We start from the raw sequence: 18,280 nt of genomic DNA on the forward strand, positions 1-18,280 counted from the left end.
AGAGAGGTCATAAAAAATCAAGAAGCAAAAGAATATTAAACGTCAAGCATGAGACCAACCTGCTGTCAATCCTACACGCTTTGCCGCCACGACGCCACCTGCCATCTTCTGGCGGGCCGTTGAAATTTTCCAAACTCTAGTTCACTTTTGGGCTTAAACTTTAAGAACTGTTGGGGTTTTAGGCCTTCTTGGTATTCAAAGGACTAATAAAATTGTAAATTTACGCATTTCAATGAGAATTTTTGCGGTTGGAAAAAAAACCTTGAGTATTAATACCTAAAAAGAATTATCGTTTAATGTCTACGACCATATCATGTTGAACACACCGGTTCTCGTCCGATCACCGAAGTTAAGCAACATTGAGAGCAGTCAGTACTTGGATGGGTGACCGCCTGGGAACACTGCTTGTTGTAGGCGCATAACTTTTTGCGTTTTAAGATAAAAGTTTTAGTGCGTGGCCCTTGCTAATTGTTAATTTTGATTTTTTTCGGTTATTCATCCACAAATGTATAAACTGTGCAGGCCCAAACCAAAGATGTGCAAGTGTGCGGCTTTTAATCATTATAAAATGATTAAAAGGTCAATTCTGCGTTCAGCTCAATAATCCTTAGATATGACTGGAAAGGCTTTAAATTAAGGGCAAAGAAAACGTCGGCTTCTCGCTAATAGAATCGAATTTTTTCCAGAGCTCACCAGAGAGAATATTAAAAACTTCCAATCATCAGAGAAAAAGCCACGAGCCGTATTTTCTTGTTTATATATTGTGGCGCCTTCTCGCCACTACTGTCCAACTACTTTGCATTTAACCTGTATCGCCAGGTGGCAGTACAGAGGTGTGCAACAATCAGTGCACCCTTACTGCACCTTCTCTCCACTGCACCTTAAGCCTCGCACGACAGAAGTCGCAACACAATATTCTCTCTCCGGCTAGGATGAGTTTTCGTGCGAGGATGTTCTAGAAACTTTGATCTCGAATTAATTAGACCCGAACTACGGGGTAAGTGTATTAATTGTTTGTATTTGAATGTGATGTTTTTATTGTTATGATCATTTATTGTATTTGTGATTTTTGATTATTTATGTAATTTCACAGTCTTGATCCTGATCTTAGTCTTGATCTTATTACTAAACCACGAGAAATGAATAAAAGACGAATTACTACAATGAGAAAGACGCATTTCTGTCACGGCTTCCACGTATACCCACAATATACAAAATAATTTATCACTGGAACCAAGTTACTATGAGAAGGTAAGTTGAAAATTGAACTCAATGTTTTCTAAAGCGAATTGAGAATTTACATTAAAAAAATAATTCTTATCAGGAATTTGGTAAACATTTTTTACAAAACATATATTGAAAGGAAGAATTAAAACACAGAAAAATTTTATCAAACTAAAAATTAACGTCTATATTTTTTAAGAACAGCAATCAGTTCCTCGTCCACAAAATACTTTTCAAACTCGCTACTGATATTGTGATTTCCGAAAAATTGGTTGATGCCGTCGATTTCGTCATTTGTCGTTTTGCCAATCGCAAGGCTTCTTGCCAGCAATGCGTATTCAATAAAGCCAGCAAGAGTATAAAAATCCAACGAAATGATACTAATAGTTGGCAGCGAGGCAGCAACGCATTTAATAAACGCCGCTACTTCCTTGAAATAATCAGCATTGAGAGTTCTTGCCGAGGCGAAAATCGAAAAATTAAGTTCTTTCAGTTTTCCCAAGATTTTCTTCTCTCTGATTAATGAGCTAACATTCCTAAGATCCTCAACATCAAAGTCGCATTCGTCGAACGTTATCTTTTCCAAATTCGGAGCTCGAAGGATGTCAGTCAGTCGGATGTGTTGGTTGTTAAAGACCCTGGTACAAAATAAATCATATTATAATGAGCTTTTCGCTTCTCAAACTAATTTAAAAGAGACTTTTACCTCCTGAGAAAAATTCTGATATCCTTGAGATTGCTGAAAAACGCGACCGGCTCCAGATCTACCATGAAATGTGCCATGAATTCGAGTTTCTCCAGCTTTGGACACAAAGCTAAAAGTCGGCCGAGCGAATACTCTGTTGATACGCTATTGCAATCATTCTCAACAAACTGAGGCGGATCATCATCATGAAAACAAATAGCCAGCAGATTTGCTCCGAATTTCTCCACAAAGAGGCGGAGAATGTTCTGCGGAACCTTGGTGAACTCCAGACTTTCCAAGTGAACCAGCTGAAGCAACGCTTTCAACTTATCTGCTTCGTTGGCAGCGGAGGTCGACCATACAATCTGTTGAAAAACGGCATAATGTTTAAATTGTTCTTGAAATTCCCAAAATCAGTCAGTATATCAATCAGAAAAATTCAGATAGATTGCCAGATTAACAACAACATTTAAGTTAACATTTTTTCAGCGGTTTTTAATACTAAAAACAATTAGTTGACGTTCCCTGAGCAGATTTTGGTTTTTAGCGTGTGAATTTAAATAATATATCCCAAGAATATGAAACCAGAACGAAAAAGTATCTAAAAATTGAATATGAAAAATATGTGGCACCATTGTTGATAGCTTTGGAACAATGAATGGCGTTAATATCCATTCAGGCATGCAATTTCTTTTTACATACGGAGTGGAATTGTTTTACACTTACCTTGAGATGCGTGATCAAAGGGTAAGCCAATGGTAAACGGGTGAAACTCTCCACAGAATCATATTGAACCAGCAAGTGTCTGAGATTTGATGAGTTTCCCGAAGCTTGGGTAATTTCATTAGATGACGCATAATCTTCATAAGAGCTGAATACGCTTGAAAACGCTTGGATGACGCGAAGATTAGGGAGATTCTCAGCGCAAACTTTGGTGAGGGCATTCCTGGCACGCTTTTGATCCGCCGGTGTGTCAAACAGAAAAACTTTCAATTTTGGCATAGCGTTTTCCAGTTCATCAGCAATAATCGGCTCTGTGAAGTCAAGCCGGCCTAATATGTCGTCAGCTATGTTAAAATGTAGATATTCCAGGTCGGGAAGGCGTTGGCAAAGCCCGATCAAGTTAATAAATTTGATTGCGCAAACTTTTTCAATTCTTAGAACTTTTAGGCGTTTAAAATTTGCCAACGCCTGCAACAGCTCAACATCGGCAATATCAGAAACATTTAAGTAGTGTTCTCGAGGGGCGACGAGCAGAGAAAGCTCCTCAATGTCAGCAGCCTTTTCAGATATGCCAATCACCGTCTGTAAAAATTAACAAAATTAAATATTGCACGCCTGATATCTTCATATCAAATTCTCACCTGTTTAAAATCTTCGTATCTTAGTCGTTTTACAGAGAAGGATAGAAAAGCCGTCAAATCGACTTTTGTGGGTCTCATGGCGAGATAGAGATGAAGAGCAGGAATCATTAACACAGACACTTCCATTGCTTCTCGCCGCAGTGAACTACACCTTGTTTCCATCAATTTTACCACAATCTTTGGAATCAATTCAATGGCTGAAAATAATCGAAATATATTTGTTGTTAACTTCGAAATAAATTTTATATTTCAGGGAAGGATTTTGTGTGTTTTCGCGAGAGTATCAAGGTATTTTTGGTCCAGATTGAAATTTTGATGTGATCTTTTCACCTCCTGGCGAAGCTTTTTAAGTAGAACTAGCTTGCTATTGGCAAAAAATTTTTAGGTCAAAGGTCAAGGCTACAAATTCGTTCAGTTACAATTATCGCAAAATATTCCCACTCGGATTTTGTTGCAAAAACTACCCACAGTTGGAATGGTCTGGACCTGCCCTGACAAGTTGAAAGGTTTAGGGGTGCTTATCCTCCACTCCACCCCTAAATTGTTAAACTTCAACCTTCTAGAAAAGGTAAAAAAATGTAGCATCTTACAGTTAGGAATGGAGGGTAAGCACCCCTAAACCATTCAACCTGTCAGGGCAGGTCGAGACGAGTCCAACGGTGGGCAGTTTTTGCAATTCTGATGGTTAGAACCTGAGATTTGCAAAAATATCCGTATATGAAAATTTTCTGATATTTTCTTTTTGCGCTGCTATTTCGGATTTAATATCAGGAGCTGAAAAATTTCAAAAATCGCGAGCCCCGAATTTTTTGGTCAAATTTTCAGGTTACACCCTATGAAACACCCCTGAAAAAGTCGGTTAAAATGGACAGTTACTCTTAATACCCCACTCCAAAACACACATATAAAACCGTCGAAAATATCTTTTAACTTGAAAAATTTGGCAATAAAATACATACGCAAGTTGGTGAGATGAGTCAGTTTGAAATCAACAGGGAGCTTCGTTCCAAAACCACAGGCAATGGCCCGGATTTGATTTGCTGCTTCTGCTTCAACTTGCATAAATTTCGACATTATTTGAAAATGAAAAGAGAATGCCATGGCAGCTACTAGCTTGTCTCAACCAGTCCTCGATTGTCTTGAAACACGGCCTTCTACAGAACCACAAATGCACGCAGGATTTGAGCTGAATTTACGGAAATATTTGAAGAGGGATGTTTATTGCACAGCACGGAGAGCTAGCGTGCGTTTTCAAACACCTGTTTGCTGTTGTGACGCTGCTAGCTGTGAGAAAAGGAGGGAAAATATTATCCCCTGATTCACCCTCAGGTCCCTCAGGTGGCAGCACTCCTTACTCAGGGAGAAATTTAAGGGCTGCTGGCGGAAACGTGCGTGAAATAAATTTATATATAGAGCATTTTAATTCAGGAAAAATATCCTCTTTCCTATTTTCATTTTGGCTTATACTGTCCCATTATTTTTCCTAGTTCTCAGTGAATATTTTTACATTTAATTGACCAGCTGCATAAACCGTTAGTGTTCAAAGCCGCCAGCAGATGGCGCAACCACAGACTTTCTTAAAAAATTTTGTTTTAAGCGGTTTTAAGGCATTTCCGCTGCGATATCAGACTAAATCTAGCTATTTTGAGTTCTTCAATTAATTTGCTTTATTTTTTGACGTGCTGAAAACCAAAATCGGTTGAGCCATTCGCCGTAGAAACGTTGGGAAAGATTTTTTTATTTCAAAAAATAGTTTTTCACGATTCTACGGCGATTGGCTGAACCGATTTTGGTTTTCAGCACGTCAAAAAATAGCAAATTAATTGAAGAATGCACAGTAGCTAGATTGAGTCTGAAATCGCAGCGGAAGTGCCTTAAAATCGAAAGTCTACGGTGGCGCCATCTGTTGGCGGCTTCGAACACTTAGGGTTTATGCAACTGGTGAATTTTGGCACTTTTAAATAGCACAAAAATATCGGAATTGATTTAAAAAAAACAAATAGGAGCTATATGGCATAGAAATATTAAATATGTTAAATATAAAACGAGAAAAGCTACAGCCAATTATATTTTTTAATCGAGTTATTATCTTTAGAACCGCGGCCGCTCTGAGATAAATATTTTGCTGCCATTGCTTTTCTGCTCAAAAGGGAACCGAGCGCAGCGATTCATATTATTTTAATTAATCCATTGAGGACTCATATCGTCTTGGACATCTCCAGACTGTGAATATCGGAGCCGCTCATGCTGGTGAAAAAGCAGTGTCGGAGCCGAGGAACTCGGCGATGCCCATGCGGCGATGGCCGATTTGCTGTTGCCGGGGGTAGCAGGGTGGCTCGCCAACAATGCCCTCGGACACGTTAATTTGGGTCGCATGCGTCATCCAGGCCCAAACCACGGATGTGCGAGAGAGCGCCGAACCGCACAAACCGCGTCACGACGCCTGCACATTGACAGAAGTCGACATACATTTTTTTAACTGATTTAGGACTGACAAAGGACTGATTAAATCTCAGATTTATGCATTTGAATGAGAAATCTTGCGGCTGGAGGAAAAATGTTGAGTCTAAATTTTTGTGAAGTCCTCATGAACATTGTCTACGACCATATCATGTTAAACACACCGGTTCTCGTCCGATCACCGAAGTTAAGCAACATTGAGAGCAGTCAGTACTTGGATGGGTGACCGCCTGGGAACACTGCTTGTTGTAGGCGCATAGCTTTTTGCGCTTTCATATAAATGTTTTTAGTGCGTGAAACTTGTAAACCACATGTTGGGTAACCCTTGCTTGTTATTAATTTTAATTTTTGCGGTTTTAGTTGGTTTTTCGCCAACTAATGTGCCAAGCGCATAGGCGGAAATGGTGTTTTTTTCTGTTTGATGATTTTTTTTAAAGGAATTAGAGTAATGAATGTCCTACTTTGTTCTGCAGTACACAGGGCTCTGTTGCTAGGGTCGGTTACCCTCTCTCGGTAATAAATTTACATTGGTGTTATTATCATGCTGTTTAGACAAACAACTAGATGTGCGTCTATACATAATTCGGTTCTTTGTAATTCACAAGGCAGTCTGTTTTTACCTTCTATCTTTAAAACACAAAACAAGCGTCTCTTGGATGAAAACACTCTTTCAAAGAAATGTTTTGGCTGGCCCAGCAGTGTTTTTCATATACTATCTCTGGTTTCGAAGCAAATTTGCATAAGTATTAAGTTTAGTTTATTATATTGGTTTTCATGCGATTTAATTACCTATTTGATTGCACTATTTATAGCGAAAATTCTTTAATACTTGCTAAAATAGCATATGTACATGATAATACAAAGTTAAGTTACTCAATTTCAGTCATCAGAATGAAAACAGGAGAGAAGATTAATTAAAAAATTCAAGAAGCAAAAGAATTAAACAGCGAGCATGAGACCAACTTATTATCATTTTTACGCCTTACCGCCAACAACGCCACTGCCATCTTCTGGCGGGCCGTTGAACTTTTTGAAACTCTAGATCGCTTTGGTTGTGAAACAAAAATAAAAAAAAGAGTTTTAAAGCCCTTTTAGTAATCAAAGGACTGATTAAAAGTTCATATTAACGCAGTTCAATGAGAATTCTTGCGATTGGAGAAAAAGATTTGAGTCTAAATATCTGTAGAGTTCTTATTCACATTGTCTACGACCATATCATGTTGAACACACCGGTTCTCGTCCGATCACCGAAGTTAAGCAACATTGAGAGCAGTCAGTACTTGGATGGGTGACCGCCTGGGAACACTGCTTGTTGTAGGCGCATACCTTTTTGTATTTTCAAATTAATGTTTTTGTGCGTGAAACTTTTACCACATATAAGGTGACGACCCTTGCTAACAATAGTTGAGTTTTTCTTAATTTTTTTTAGTTTTTCTCACAAAATATAATTATGTAAATCGCATAGGCGAAAATGGTGTTTTTTCGCCTTTTTCCGCGATTTTTCCAACGCCTCTTTGCCGACTTTTTACGTCAAAAATCACAAACCAACACATAGGAAATCGCTTTTTAAACTTTATAATATAAAAATAAAATATTGAAGCAAATTCCCACTAAAAATAATGTTCGACTCCAGCTCAGGAGCTTTCTGAATCATTCCTGTTTTTCGACAGATTCCCGGGATTGATCTCAGGGTGGAGGTGCCCTGAAGAAGGTCGTCTGGGTAGGTCAGTAGATAAAGCTTGTCGAGACCTTTCGTTTGAGACTTCGTGACTTGAAATCCAGCAAACCGTTGAATTTTAACAGAAAAAAAAACATTTCCGCCTCTGCTCTTTACACATGTGGGCGAAAAACCGACAGAAATCATAAAAATCAAAATTATTAATTGGCAATACGCTACAAAGGTTACCCGACATGTAGGTTCCAAGTTTCGCGCACAAAAACATTTATTTGAAAGCGCAAAAAGGTTTGCGCCTACAACAAGCAGTGTTCCCAGGCGGTCACCCATCCAAGTACTGACTGCTCTCAATGTTGCTTAACTTCGGTGATCGGACGAGAACCGGTGTGTTCAACATGATATGGTCGTAGACAATGCTCCATAGGACTTCTCAAAAATTTAGACTCAACATTTTTCCTCCAGCCGCAAGGTTTCTCATTGAAATGTATAAATTTACGATTTAATCAGTCCTTTGATTACCTATAATCCACATAATTCTCTTAATTTTAAGACCAAAGCGTTCTAGAAGTGGAAAAGGTTCAACAAACACCTTTAGTTTGAAAACCAATTTACGTTTTAATAAATCAATTCTAAAAATTATAAAGAAAAGATAATATAAAGCTTCATTGTAAATGCAAAATAAAAGTCGAGACGAAAATTTTAAAGATTTAAAATTTTTAAAAATTGTCAAAATCAGTTAAAAAAATTTATGTCGACTATTCTGTCAATGTGCAGGCGTCGTGACGCGGTTTGTGCGGTTCGGCGCTCCTCGCACATCCGTGGTTTGGGCCTGGATGACGCATGCGACCCAAATCAACGTGTCCGAGGGCATTGTTGGCGAGCCACCCTGCTACCCCCGGCACCAGCAAATCGGCCATCGCCGCATGGGCATCGCATCGGCTCCAACGACACTGGTTTCACAGTCTGGAGGTGTCCAAGACGATTATGAGTCCTCAATGGATTAATTAAAATATTAAATATGAATCACTTCCCTTTCGAGCAGAAAAGCAATGGCAGCAAAATATTTATCTCAGAGCGGCCGCGGTTCTAAAGATAATAACTCGATTAAAAAATATAATTGGCTGTAGCTTTTTTCGTTTTTTATTTAATATTTCTATGCCTTAGCTCCTATTTTTTTTTAAATCTGATTGAATTCCGATATTTTTGTGCTATTAAAAGTGCCAAATTAAAAGTCAAAATATTTCACTGAGAACTAGGAAAAATAATGGGACAGTATAGGCCAAAATGAAAATAGGAAAGATGATTATATTTCCTGAATTAAAAAAAGCTCTATGTATAAATCTATTTCATGCACGTTTCCGCCACCAGCCACCAGCCCTCAAATTTCTCCCTGAGTGAGGAGTGCTGCCACCTGAGGGTGAATCAGGGGATAATATTTTCCCTCCTTTTCTCACAGCTAGCAGCGTCGCAACAGCAAACAGGTGTTTGAAAACGCACGCTAGCTCTCGTGCATTGCAATAAACATCCTTCTTCGAAAAATTCCCGTAAATTCAGCTCAAATCCTGCGTGCATTTGTGGATGTGAAGAAGACCGTGTTCCAAGATAATCGAGGACTCGTTGGGACAAGCTAGTAGCTGCCATGGCATTCTCTTTTCATTTTCAAATAATGTCGAAATTTATGCAAATTGAAGCAGAAGCAGCAAATCAAATCCGGGCCATTGCCTGTGGTTTTGGAACGAATCTACCTGTTGATTTCAAACTGACTGATCTCACCAACTTGCGTATGTATTTTATTGCCAAACTTTTCAAGTTAAAAGATATTTTCGACGGTTTTATATGTGTGTTTTGGAGAGAGTATTAATTAAAGAGTAATTGTCGATTTAAACCGACTTTTTCAGGGGTGTTTCATAGGGTGTAACCTGAAAATTTGACCAAAAAATTCGGGGCTCGCGATTTTTGAAATTTTTCAGCTCCTGGTATTAAATCCGAAATAGCAGCGCAAAAAGAAAATATCAGAAAATTTTCATATATACGGATATTTTTGCAAATCTCAGGTTCTAACCATCAGAATTGCAAAAACTACCCACCGTTGGACTCGTCTCGACCTGCCCTGACAAGTTGAAAGGTTTAGGGGTGCTTACCCTCCATTCCTAACTGTAAGATGCTACATTTTTTTACCTTTTCTAGAAGGTTGAAGTTTAACAATTTAGGGGTGGAGTGGAGGATAAGCACCCCTAAACCTTTCAACTTGTCAGGGCAGGTCCAGACGAGTCCAACGGTGGGTAGTTTTTGCAACAAAATCCAAGTGGGAATATTTTGCGATAGTTGTAACTGAACGAATTTGTGGCCTTGACCTTTGACCTAAAATTTTTTTAACAATAGCAAGCTTGTTCTACTTAAAAAGCTACGCGAGGAGGTGAAAAGATCACATCAAAATTCCAATCCTTGATACTCTCGCGAAAACACACAAAATCCTTCCCTGAAATATAAAATTTATTTTGAAGTTAACTACAAATATATTTCGATTATTTCCAGCCATTGAATTGATTCCAAAGATTGTGGTAAAATTAATGGAAACAAGGTGTAGTTCACTACGGCGAGAAGCAATGGAAGTGTCTGTGTTAATGATTCCTGCTCTTCGTCTCTATCTCGCCATGAGACCCACAAAAGTCGATTTGACGGCTTTTCTATCCTTCTCTGTAAAACGACTAAAATACCATGATTTTAAACTGGTAAGAATTTGATATGAAGGTATCAGGCATGCAATTTAATTTTGTTAATTTTTACAGACGGTGATTGGCATATCTAAAACGGCTGCTGACATTGAGGAACTTTCTCTGCACGGCGCCCCTAAAGAACACTTAATTTTTTATGCTTTGGCCGATGTTGAGCTGTTGCAGGCGTTGGCAAATTTTAAACGCCTAAAAGTTCTAAGAATTGAAAAAGTTTGCCTAATCATATTTCATAACTTGATCGCGCTTTGCCAACGCCTTCCCGACCTGGAATATCTACATTTCAACATACATGACTACAAATTAGGCCGGCTTAACTTCACTGAGCCGATTATTGATGCTGATGATCTGAAAAACGCTATGCCAAAATTGAAAGTTTTTCTGTTTGACACACCGGCGGATCAATGGCGTGCAAGGAATGCCCTCACCAAAGTTTGCGCTGAGAATCTCCCTAATCTTCGCGTCATCCAAGCGTTTTCAAGCATATTCAGCTCTTATGAAGATTATGCGTCATCTAATGAAATTACCCAAGCTTCGGGAAACTCATCAAATCTCAGACACTTGCTGGTTCAATATGATTCTGTGGAGAGTTTCACCCGTTTACCATTGGCTTACCCTTTGATCACGCATCTCAAGGTAAGTGTAAAAAAATTCCACTCCATATGTAAAAATACATATTTAAAAAGAAATTGCATGCCAGAATGGATATAAATGCCATTCATTGTTCCACAGCTATCAACAATGGTGCCACATATTTTTCATATTCAATTTTTAGATAATTTTTCGTTCTGGATTCATATTCTTGGGATATATTATTTAAATTCACGCGCTACAAACCCAAAATCTGCTCAGGGAACGTCAACTAAAAGTTTTTGGTATTAAAAACCGCTGAAAAATGTTAACTTAAATGTTGCCCTCCACACATTAATCTGGCAATCTATCTGAATTTTTCTTATTGATATTGACTGATTTTGGGAATTTCCAGAACAATTTAAACATTATGCCGTTTTTCAACAGATTGTGTGGTCGACCTCCGCTGCCCACGAAGCAGAAAAGTTGAAACCGTTGCTGCAGCTGGCACACTTGGAAAGTCTGGAGTTCTCCAAGGTTCCGCAGAACATTATACGCCTCTTTGTGGAGAAATTCGGAGCAAATCTACTGGCTATTTCTTTTCATGATGCTGTTGATAATCCGCCTCAGTTTGTCGAGAATGATTGCAATAGCGTATCAACAGAGTATTCGCTCGGCCAATTATTAGCTTTGTGTCCAAAGCTGGAGAAACTCGCCTTCATGGCACATTTGAAGGAAGATCTGGAGCCAATCGCGTTTTTCAGCAATCTCAAGGATATCAGAATTTTTGTCAGGAGGTAAATGTCTCTTTTAAATTAGTTTGAGAAGCGAAAAGCTCATTATAATATGATTTATTATGTACCAGGGTCTTTAACAACCAACACATCCGACTGACTGACATTCTTCGAGCTCCGAATTTGGAAAAGATAACGTTGGACGAAACCGACATTGATGTTGAGGATCTTAGGAATGTTAGCTCATTGATCAGAGAGAAGAAAATCCTGGGAAAATTGAACGAACTTCATTATTCATTTTCGGCAGGACCTTTCAATGCTGATCATTTCAAGGAAGTAGCGGCGTTCATTAAATGCGTTGCTGCCTCGCTGCCAACTATTAGTATCATTTCGTTGGATTTTTATACTTTTGCTGGCTTTGTTGAATACGCATTGCTGGCAAGAAGCTTTGCGATTGGCAAAACGACAAACGACGAAATCGACGGCATCAACCAATTTTTCGGAAATCAAAATATCAGTAGCGAGTTTGAAAAGTATTTTGTGGACGAGGAACTGATTGCTGTTCTTAAAAAATATAGACGTTAACTTTTAGTTTGATAAAATTTTTCTGTGTTTTAATTCTTCCTTTCAATATATGTTTTGCAAAAAATGTTTACCGAATTCCTGATAAGAATTATTTTTTTTAATGTAAATTCTCAATTCGCTTTAGAAAACATTGAGTTCAATTTTCAACTTACCTTCATAGCTACTTGGTTCCATTGATAAATTTTTTGTATATATAAACAAGAAAATACGGCTCGTGGCTTTTTCTCTGGTGATTGGAAGTTTTTAATATTCTCTCTGATGAGCTCTGGAAAAATTCGATTCCATTAGCGATAAGCCGACGTTTTCTTTGCCCTTTATCCAGTCATATTTAAATTATTGAGCTGAAGGCAAAATTGACCTTTTAATCATTTTATAATGATTAATTTTTAATCACTTTATCATTTTATAATGATTAAAAGCCACGCACTTGCACATCTTTGGTTTGGGCCTGCGCAGTTTATACATTTGTGGATGAATAACCGAAAAAATCAAAATTAACTATTAGCAAGGGTCACGCACTAAAACTTTTATCTTAAAACGCAAAAAGGTATGCGCCTACAACAAGCAGTGTTCCCAGGCGGTCACCCATCCAAGTACTGACTGCTCTCAATGTTGCTTAACTTCGGTGATCGGACGAGAACCGGTGTGTTCAACATGATATGGTCGTAGACACTGAACTTTTAATCTTTTCAGGTATTAATACTCAATGATTTTTCTCCAACAGCAAGAATTCTCATTGAAATACGTTAATTTACAATTTTACTAGTCCTCTGATTACCAAAAGGGCTTAAAACCCCCATAATTACAACAATTTTAAGACCAAAACGATTTTTTAAAGTTTAAAAAGGTTTAACGGCTCGCCGGAAGATGGCAGTGGCGTTGTTGGCGGCAAGGCGTAAAAACGACAGGTTGCTCTCATGCTCGATGTTGCCCTCTCCACGTGAACCAACACAAGCCGAGATTTCTCTCTGCGCTGCTCTGGTCCGGGGGATTTCTCTCTGGCAGTCGAGACTCAGTTGGCGATTCAGTTGGTTCAAAAGTCAGTTTTGTCGGTGCTCAGGTGGCTCGTGCTGTCGCGTCCGCGTTTCGCTGTCCGGACCATGTGCTTCTGAGTTGGACCGTGTCCGTGCCTGGACGAAGATATTATATCTAGACACTCGGTGGATTACCCCCAGACCCTCGCATTGTGCACCTCAACGGTGAGCTTTTCCACTCGATCTCGTTGTTTTTTCCTGGAAATCGCGGGTTGATGGACCAGTCGAGAGAGAAATAACGAGAGCATTGTGTGCCTTCAGCGATCTCGACAACAACTCGATCTCAGCCGGATGAATTTTAATTATATGTGTATCATTTTTTTATTAATTATTGGCACCGAAGGAAAAGAAATGTTTTTTTTAATTATTTTTCCACATTTTGGTTTACTTTAGCGGCTTTAAGTGGAATGATGCAGAGCAACAATTGAAAATAATTTGAATTGTTGGAACAATTGATCGATAAACAATTTGATCAACAATTTGCAATAGTAAAAAAGGACCTTTCTACAGTAAAAATTCAAATTTTGCCAATTTTCTCCAAAATTTACAATGCTTGAACATATTTTCTTGGCATATTCCGATTCCTCTCGTCGAGATCTTTCCAACGGTTCATTGGGGAAACTCTTGGTTTTGAAATTAAATCGGATTTCAAGTAAGGAGACAGCCATTACCATTTGAAAAGCACGCTCACTTTCCAGCCAATTTTGTCAAAAAATTACAGCGCTCCTTAGGTCAATTTAGGCTTTAACTGAATCCTAAGGGACGAGTTTATGCATTGGCAACAAGCGTTTTCCAGGATTTTGCACTATCATTCCTCTTTAAGTTTGGATATGATTTATTTTAAATAATAAAGAAATAATGCATGCAAAGCTGATGGATTAAACTAAATAAAATATTAATTTTAAACCTCCATGTGATTTGGCCAGAAAATTAACAATTTTTAACTCCTTCTGAATTTTGAGCATGGAATTTCCTTATTTTATCAATTAAATCGTGAACCAAATTTTAAAATATTCAGATTAATTTTTATTGAAAGTAATTGATCGTAAAATTATTACATTTTAATGAACTCAATATTGGATGGTATTACACAATTTTACTTGCGATGGTATTAATAAAATGAAGTCTATCCCGCTATTAATATTTAAGAAATCTTTAAATAGAATAAAAAATTTTGTTGCGCTGGTAATAAAATAATTTAAGAAAAAATGTGGAAGTATATTATTTTATAAATTTCTATCCGTATTTTTTATTTATTAATTCAAAGACGGGTAGAAAAAATTCCATTTGATCATCTTCACATTTTGAAATTGTATTGCAAACGAAATTTTACATTCTGATTAATTCTTATTTTTAATTTCTCGCCTATGAAATTGATAGAGGTTTTAATTTGTAACCAAATGACATATTTTTTAAAAAATATCAAACGAAATATATAAAATTGTAATTCTAATTTATTTCAACGTCACTTTTCATTAAATAAAAATGTATCCTTGAAGGCTTTGGTGCCAAGAAAACCTCTCAAATCAATCTTAAAATAGGAGCAACTCGAGTGTGAATCAGTGACAGCTAGCTTTTGATTAGAATAGAGCAATTATTACGATGCATCAAGTGTCCATATTTTTATCCCACACTCGTGAACGGAATATGTGAAAAGCTAGATGCGAGGTCGTGCAGCGCACAGAGTAAAAAATCGAGCGAAAGGCAGGCTGGCAGGCAATGACCGTGCCCGCGCGCACTGGTCACTCGCAAGGTCATTACACCGCCCTGAGTATGCACATCTCGCGGTTTAGCGCACAGATCGAGCAGCACCGAAAATATACACATATTTCAAACGCCGCACACGAGATAGCTATTACGTAAGGTAAAAAAATAAGAAATGATGTACTTTCCCAGCGGCACCATTAATTTTATCTTCAACCGCCATTAACGACCGCGGTTGTTGGTTTTCATTCAGAATTAGAGAAATGTTTTCTTGCGGCTTAAGTGCAAAAATGTGTCGTTTCCCTGTTGATTGACTCATAACATTCATTGATGCTTTGATTTAAAGAGGAATGATACTGGAAAAGCCTGGAAAATGCTTATTGCCAATGCATAAACTCGTCCCTTAGGATTCAGTTAAAGCCTAAATTGACCTAGGAAGCACTGGAATTTTTCGAGAAAATTGGCTGGAAAGTTACCGTGCTTTTCAAATGGTAATGGCTGTCTCCTTACTTGAAATCCGATTTAATTTCAAAACCAAGAGTTTGCCCAATAAGTGGCAAACACAATTGGACAGATCTCGACGAGAAGAATCGGAATATGCCAAGAAAATATGTTCAAGCACTGCAAATTTTGGAGAAAATTGGCAAAATTTTAATTTTTATTGTAGGAAGGTCCATTTTCTATTATTGCAAATTGTTGTCAAGTTAATGGATCAATAGTTTATGGTATCCAACAATTTAAATAATTTTCAATTGTTGCCCAGTTTCATTCCACTTTAAAGTGGATTAATACAGTTTTCTGAATTTTTCAAATTTTCTCCAAATTTTTCTCGGCAGATTCGATTCCTCTGGTTGAGATCTGTGCAACGGTGTGTGAAACCTTTTAGGGAAACTCTTTTTTAGTGAATTAAAATAGGATTTCAAGTAAGGAGACAGTGCTAACTTTGCAGCAACTTTTTTCAAAAATTTACACGATTACTTAGCTCAATTGTGGTTTCAAAAAAATCCTACAGGACGAGTTCATGCATTGGCAACAAGCATTATTTTTTTTATTCATTGGTCTGCGTCTTTTAACAAATCATTGAAGAAAATTGTTACCTTCGATGATCGAATGAATTGTGCTTAACAAACGCGTGCATTGTTTTCATCCTAAACACATGTTCAGCCGGTCAAAAATGAGAAATGAGTGACAGCTGCATAATAATAAATGGGAGAAAGTGGTCATTCTTTGTATTGAAACCATTGTTGCGAGCTATAAAGGAACGAACAGTCACCTTTGTTTCCGTCGTCGTCGTGTGGGACAAAAATCGCACACGCCCCTTCGTGACAGGATGAAGAAAATCACAGGCTGGGTGGTGCAGTTCTATCCAAAATCAGTGGCAGGAAATACGCTCCTTTATTTTAGGATGTTAATAATAAATTAATTAATTAAATTCAGGGTGCACACAATTGTTTTTATAAAAATGTCTATTTTATTCAAACTCTAGGGATTTTATCTAGAATATTTTACAAATTACCAAAGTTCTGAGGTCAAGAGATCAGAAATGTTTCCAAAATTACTGCAATTTTTATTTTTATTATATTCCTCAACATGAAAATTATTCGTTTAGACCGTTTTTAAAATCAGTTTAAATTTACCAACTTGAAACAATTAAAAATAATGTACCTTTAAGCTCCGGAAAAACCTGAAATACATCTGAAAATGCTATTTCTAGCCATTGAATATGATTTTAAAAATAGAATCATGCTTAAAATCAAAGACATTAATAAATAAAAATATGGAGCGATTTTATTTTGTAGTTCTGCCTTTTATAAAATTTTCGGGCTTTTAATGTCAACACCGTAGAGAAAAGTAAATTAATAATTTAATTTTGTTTAAATTAATTTATTTTTAGTTTATGCTTCCCATTTAACAAAAAATGAACCATTTATTATGTCGATTAGAGCCAGTTTACAAACGTTAGACGTTGTTAAAATTAATCATTTTCATTTTCAAGGTTAAAAATTATATTTTATCTATTTAAATTAAAAATGCAGGAATGTGTTTCGCTCTGGACATTTTATATAACATGTTGAGTTATTAGCCGTGTGTATAGTTGCATTATTATCAGCGCGTATCGAATTGCAACGCCGCGCGGATCCAGTTTCAATTAAGCCGCGCTCTTGTCTTATATGTTGAGATTGTTGGCCGTCACACCAGTGTCTCAATAAAAAAAAAGATAATGTTGTGTATTTTCCTAACTTTGTGCGTGTTGTCGACAGGTTTTTTAGATGACAATGTCGGAGTTCGAGAGGATCCGACGCGCTTGTGTGAAACGCGGCGAGTTGTGGGAGGACCCTGACTTTCCGGCCACCCAGTCCTCCGTCTTCTACCACCAAACGCCACCCTTCCAGTTCGTCTGGAAGAGACCACACGTGAGTACCTGATCCAATAATTATCAAACGAATAAAAAATGAAAGCAATCTGTTAAATTTACCTTTCAAATTTTTTTAAATTTATTTTTAAACAGTCTGTCAGGATGAAGTGATGAATTCCTGTATGCCTCGACAGCAATTATTATTATTTTTCTTTCTCGGCGTACATGTACTCTTGTCGGGCGCGTTAATTGCGATCAGACCGCTTATTTTGAGCACCACGGTGACGCAGATCGTTTTTTTCTCTCTCTCTCTTACGTCGCTTGACACCTCCCGGCGAGATGAAAGAAAGCGTTGAACAGCTGCTGCCGAGAGCCTTTCCTGTTTTTAGTTTTTAGTTGACGAATTTGCGTTGTAAACACCGAATTTTTACGTTAATAGTCGGCAAACAAGATGAGAGAAATTTGGTTAACATCTGACTGCTCTCCAGATTTCTATTTCTAATAGGGCGATGTGTTTTATTTGCTTGTTTTAAACGTTACAAATAAATAATTCTGGGTTCTTCTTTTGCTGAGAAAATTTGAATTAAATATTTTAAAATTTTAATATGTTTTCCGTAGATTTTCCGAAATTAATAAAATTGCAATTGACCAGTTGCATAAACCCTTAGTTATTGAAGGCGCCAACAGACGGCGCAACCACAGACTTTCTTAAAATTTTTGTTTTAAGGCATTTCCGCTGCGAGTTCAGACTCAATCTAGCTATTTCGCTTTTTTAAATTAATTTGCTTTTTTTGGCGTGCTAAAAACCAAAATCGGTTCAGCCATTCGCCGTAGAAACGTTGGAAAAGATTTTTTTATTTCAAAAAATAGTTTTTCATGATTTTACGGCGATTGGCTGAACCGATTTTGGTTTTCAGCACGTCAAAAATTAGCAAATTAATTGAAGAATGCACAGTAGCTAGATTGAGTCAGAAATCGCAGCGGAAGTGCCTTAAAATCGAAAGTCTACGGTGGCGCCATCTGTTAATTGGCGGCTTCGAACACTTAGGGTTTATGCAACTGGTGAATTGGCACACGCAGGATTTAATCTTCATTAATTTTCGAGTTTTTTTAATTTTTTGAAGTTTAAAGGGATTTAAACCTTTAATTTTAATTAG

At 37.4% G+C, this 18,280-nt stretch overlaps 1 protein-coding gene and 5 non-coding genes across 6 annotated transcripts in view; 4 read left to right on the top strand and 2 right to left on the bottom strand.

Moving 5' to 3' along the window:
* Window positions 1-298: 298 nt before the first annotated feature.
* On the top strand, window positions 299-417 carry LOC135947567 (5S ribosomal RNA). The gene has a single exon (XR_010575655.1). It is a non-coding gene; the product is annotated as a 5S ribosomal RNA (ribosomal RNA).
* A 5,452-nt stretch (window positions 418-5,869) lies between these two features.
* Window positions 5,870-5,988, top strand: LOC135947548 (5S ribosomal RNA). Its single transcript, XR_010575645.1, has one exon. It is a non-coding gene; the product is annotated as a 5S ribosomal RNA (ribosomal RNA).
* A 947-nt stretch (window positions 5,989-6,935) lies between these two features.
* LOC135947579 (5S ribosomal RNA) lies at window positions 6,936-7,054 on the top strand. Its single transcript, XR_010575666.1, has one exon. It is a non-coding gene; the product is annotated as a 5S ribosomal RNA (ribosomal RNA).
* Window positions 7,055-7,701: 647 nt separating this feature from the next.
* On the bottom strand, window positions 7,702-7,820 carry LOC135947590 (5S ribosomal RNA). Its single transcript, XR_010575677.1, has one exon. It is a non-coding gene; the product is annotated as a 5S ribosomal RNA (ribosomal RNA).
* A 4,761-nt stretch (window positions 7,821-12,581) lies between these two features.
* Window positions 12,582-12,700, bottom strand: LOC135947602 (5S ribosomal RNA). Its single transcript, XR_010575688.1, has one exon. It is a non-coding gene; the product is annotated as a 5S ribosomal RNA (ribosomal RNA).
* Window positions 12,701-13,034: 334 nt separating this feature from the next.
* Window positions 13,035-18,280, top strand: part of CalpC (calpain-C) — a 44,353-nt gene continuing 39,107 nt past the window's right edge. Inside the window, exons 1-2 of the mRNA XM_065493854.1 lie at window positions 13,035-13,228; window positions 17,029-17,181. Coding sequence (XP_065349926.1) covers window positions 17,038-17,181 — 144 coding nt within the window. The 5' untranslated portion in view covers window positions 13,035-13,228; window positions 17,029-17,037. The remainder of the gene's footprint in view (window positions 13,229-17,028; window positions 17,182-18,280) is intronic.

This window comes from Cloeon dipterum, chromosome X (assembly GCF_949628265.1).
Source record: "Cloeon dipterum chromosome X, ieCloDipt1.1, whole genome shotgun sequence".
Classification (NCBI taxonomy): Eukaryota; Metazoa; Arthropoda; class Insecta; order Ephemeroptera; family Baetidae; genus Cloeon; species Cloeon dipterum.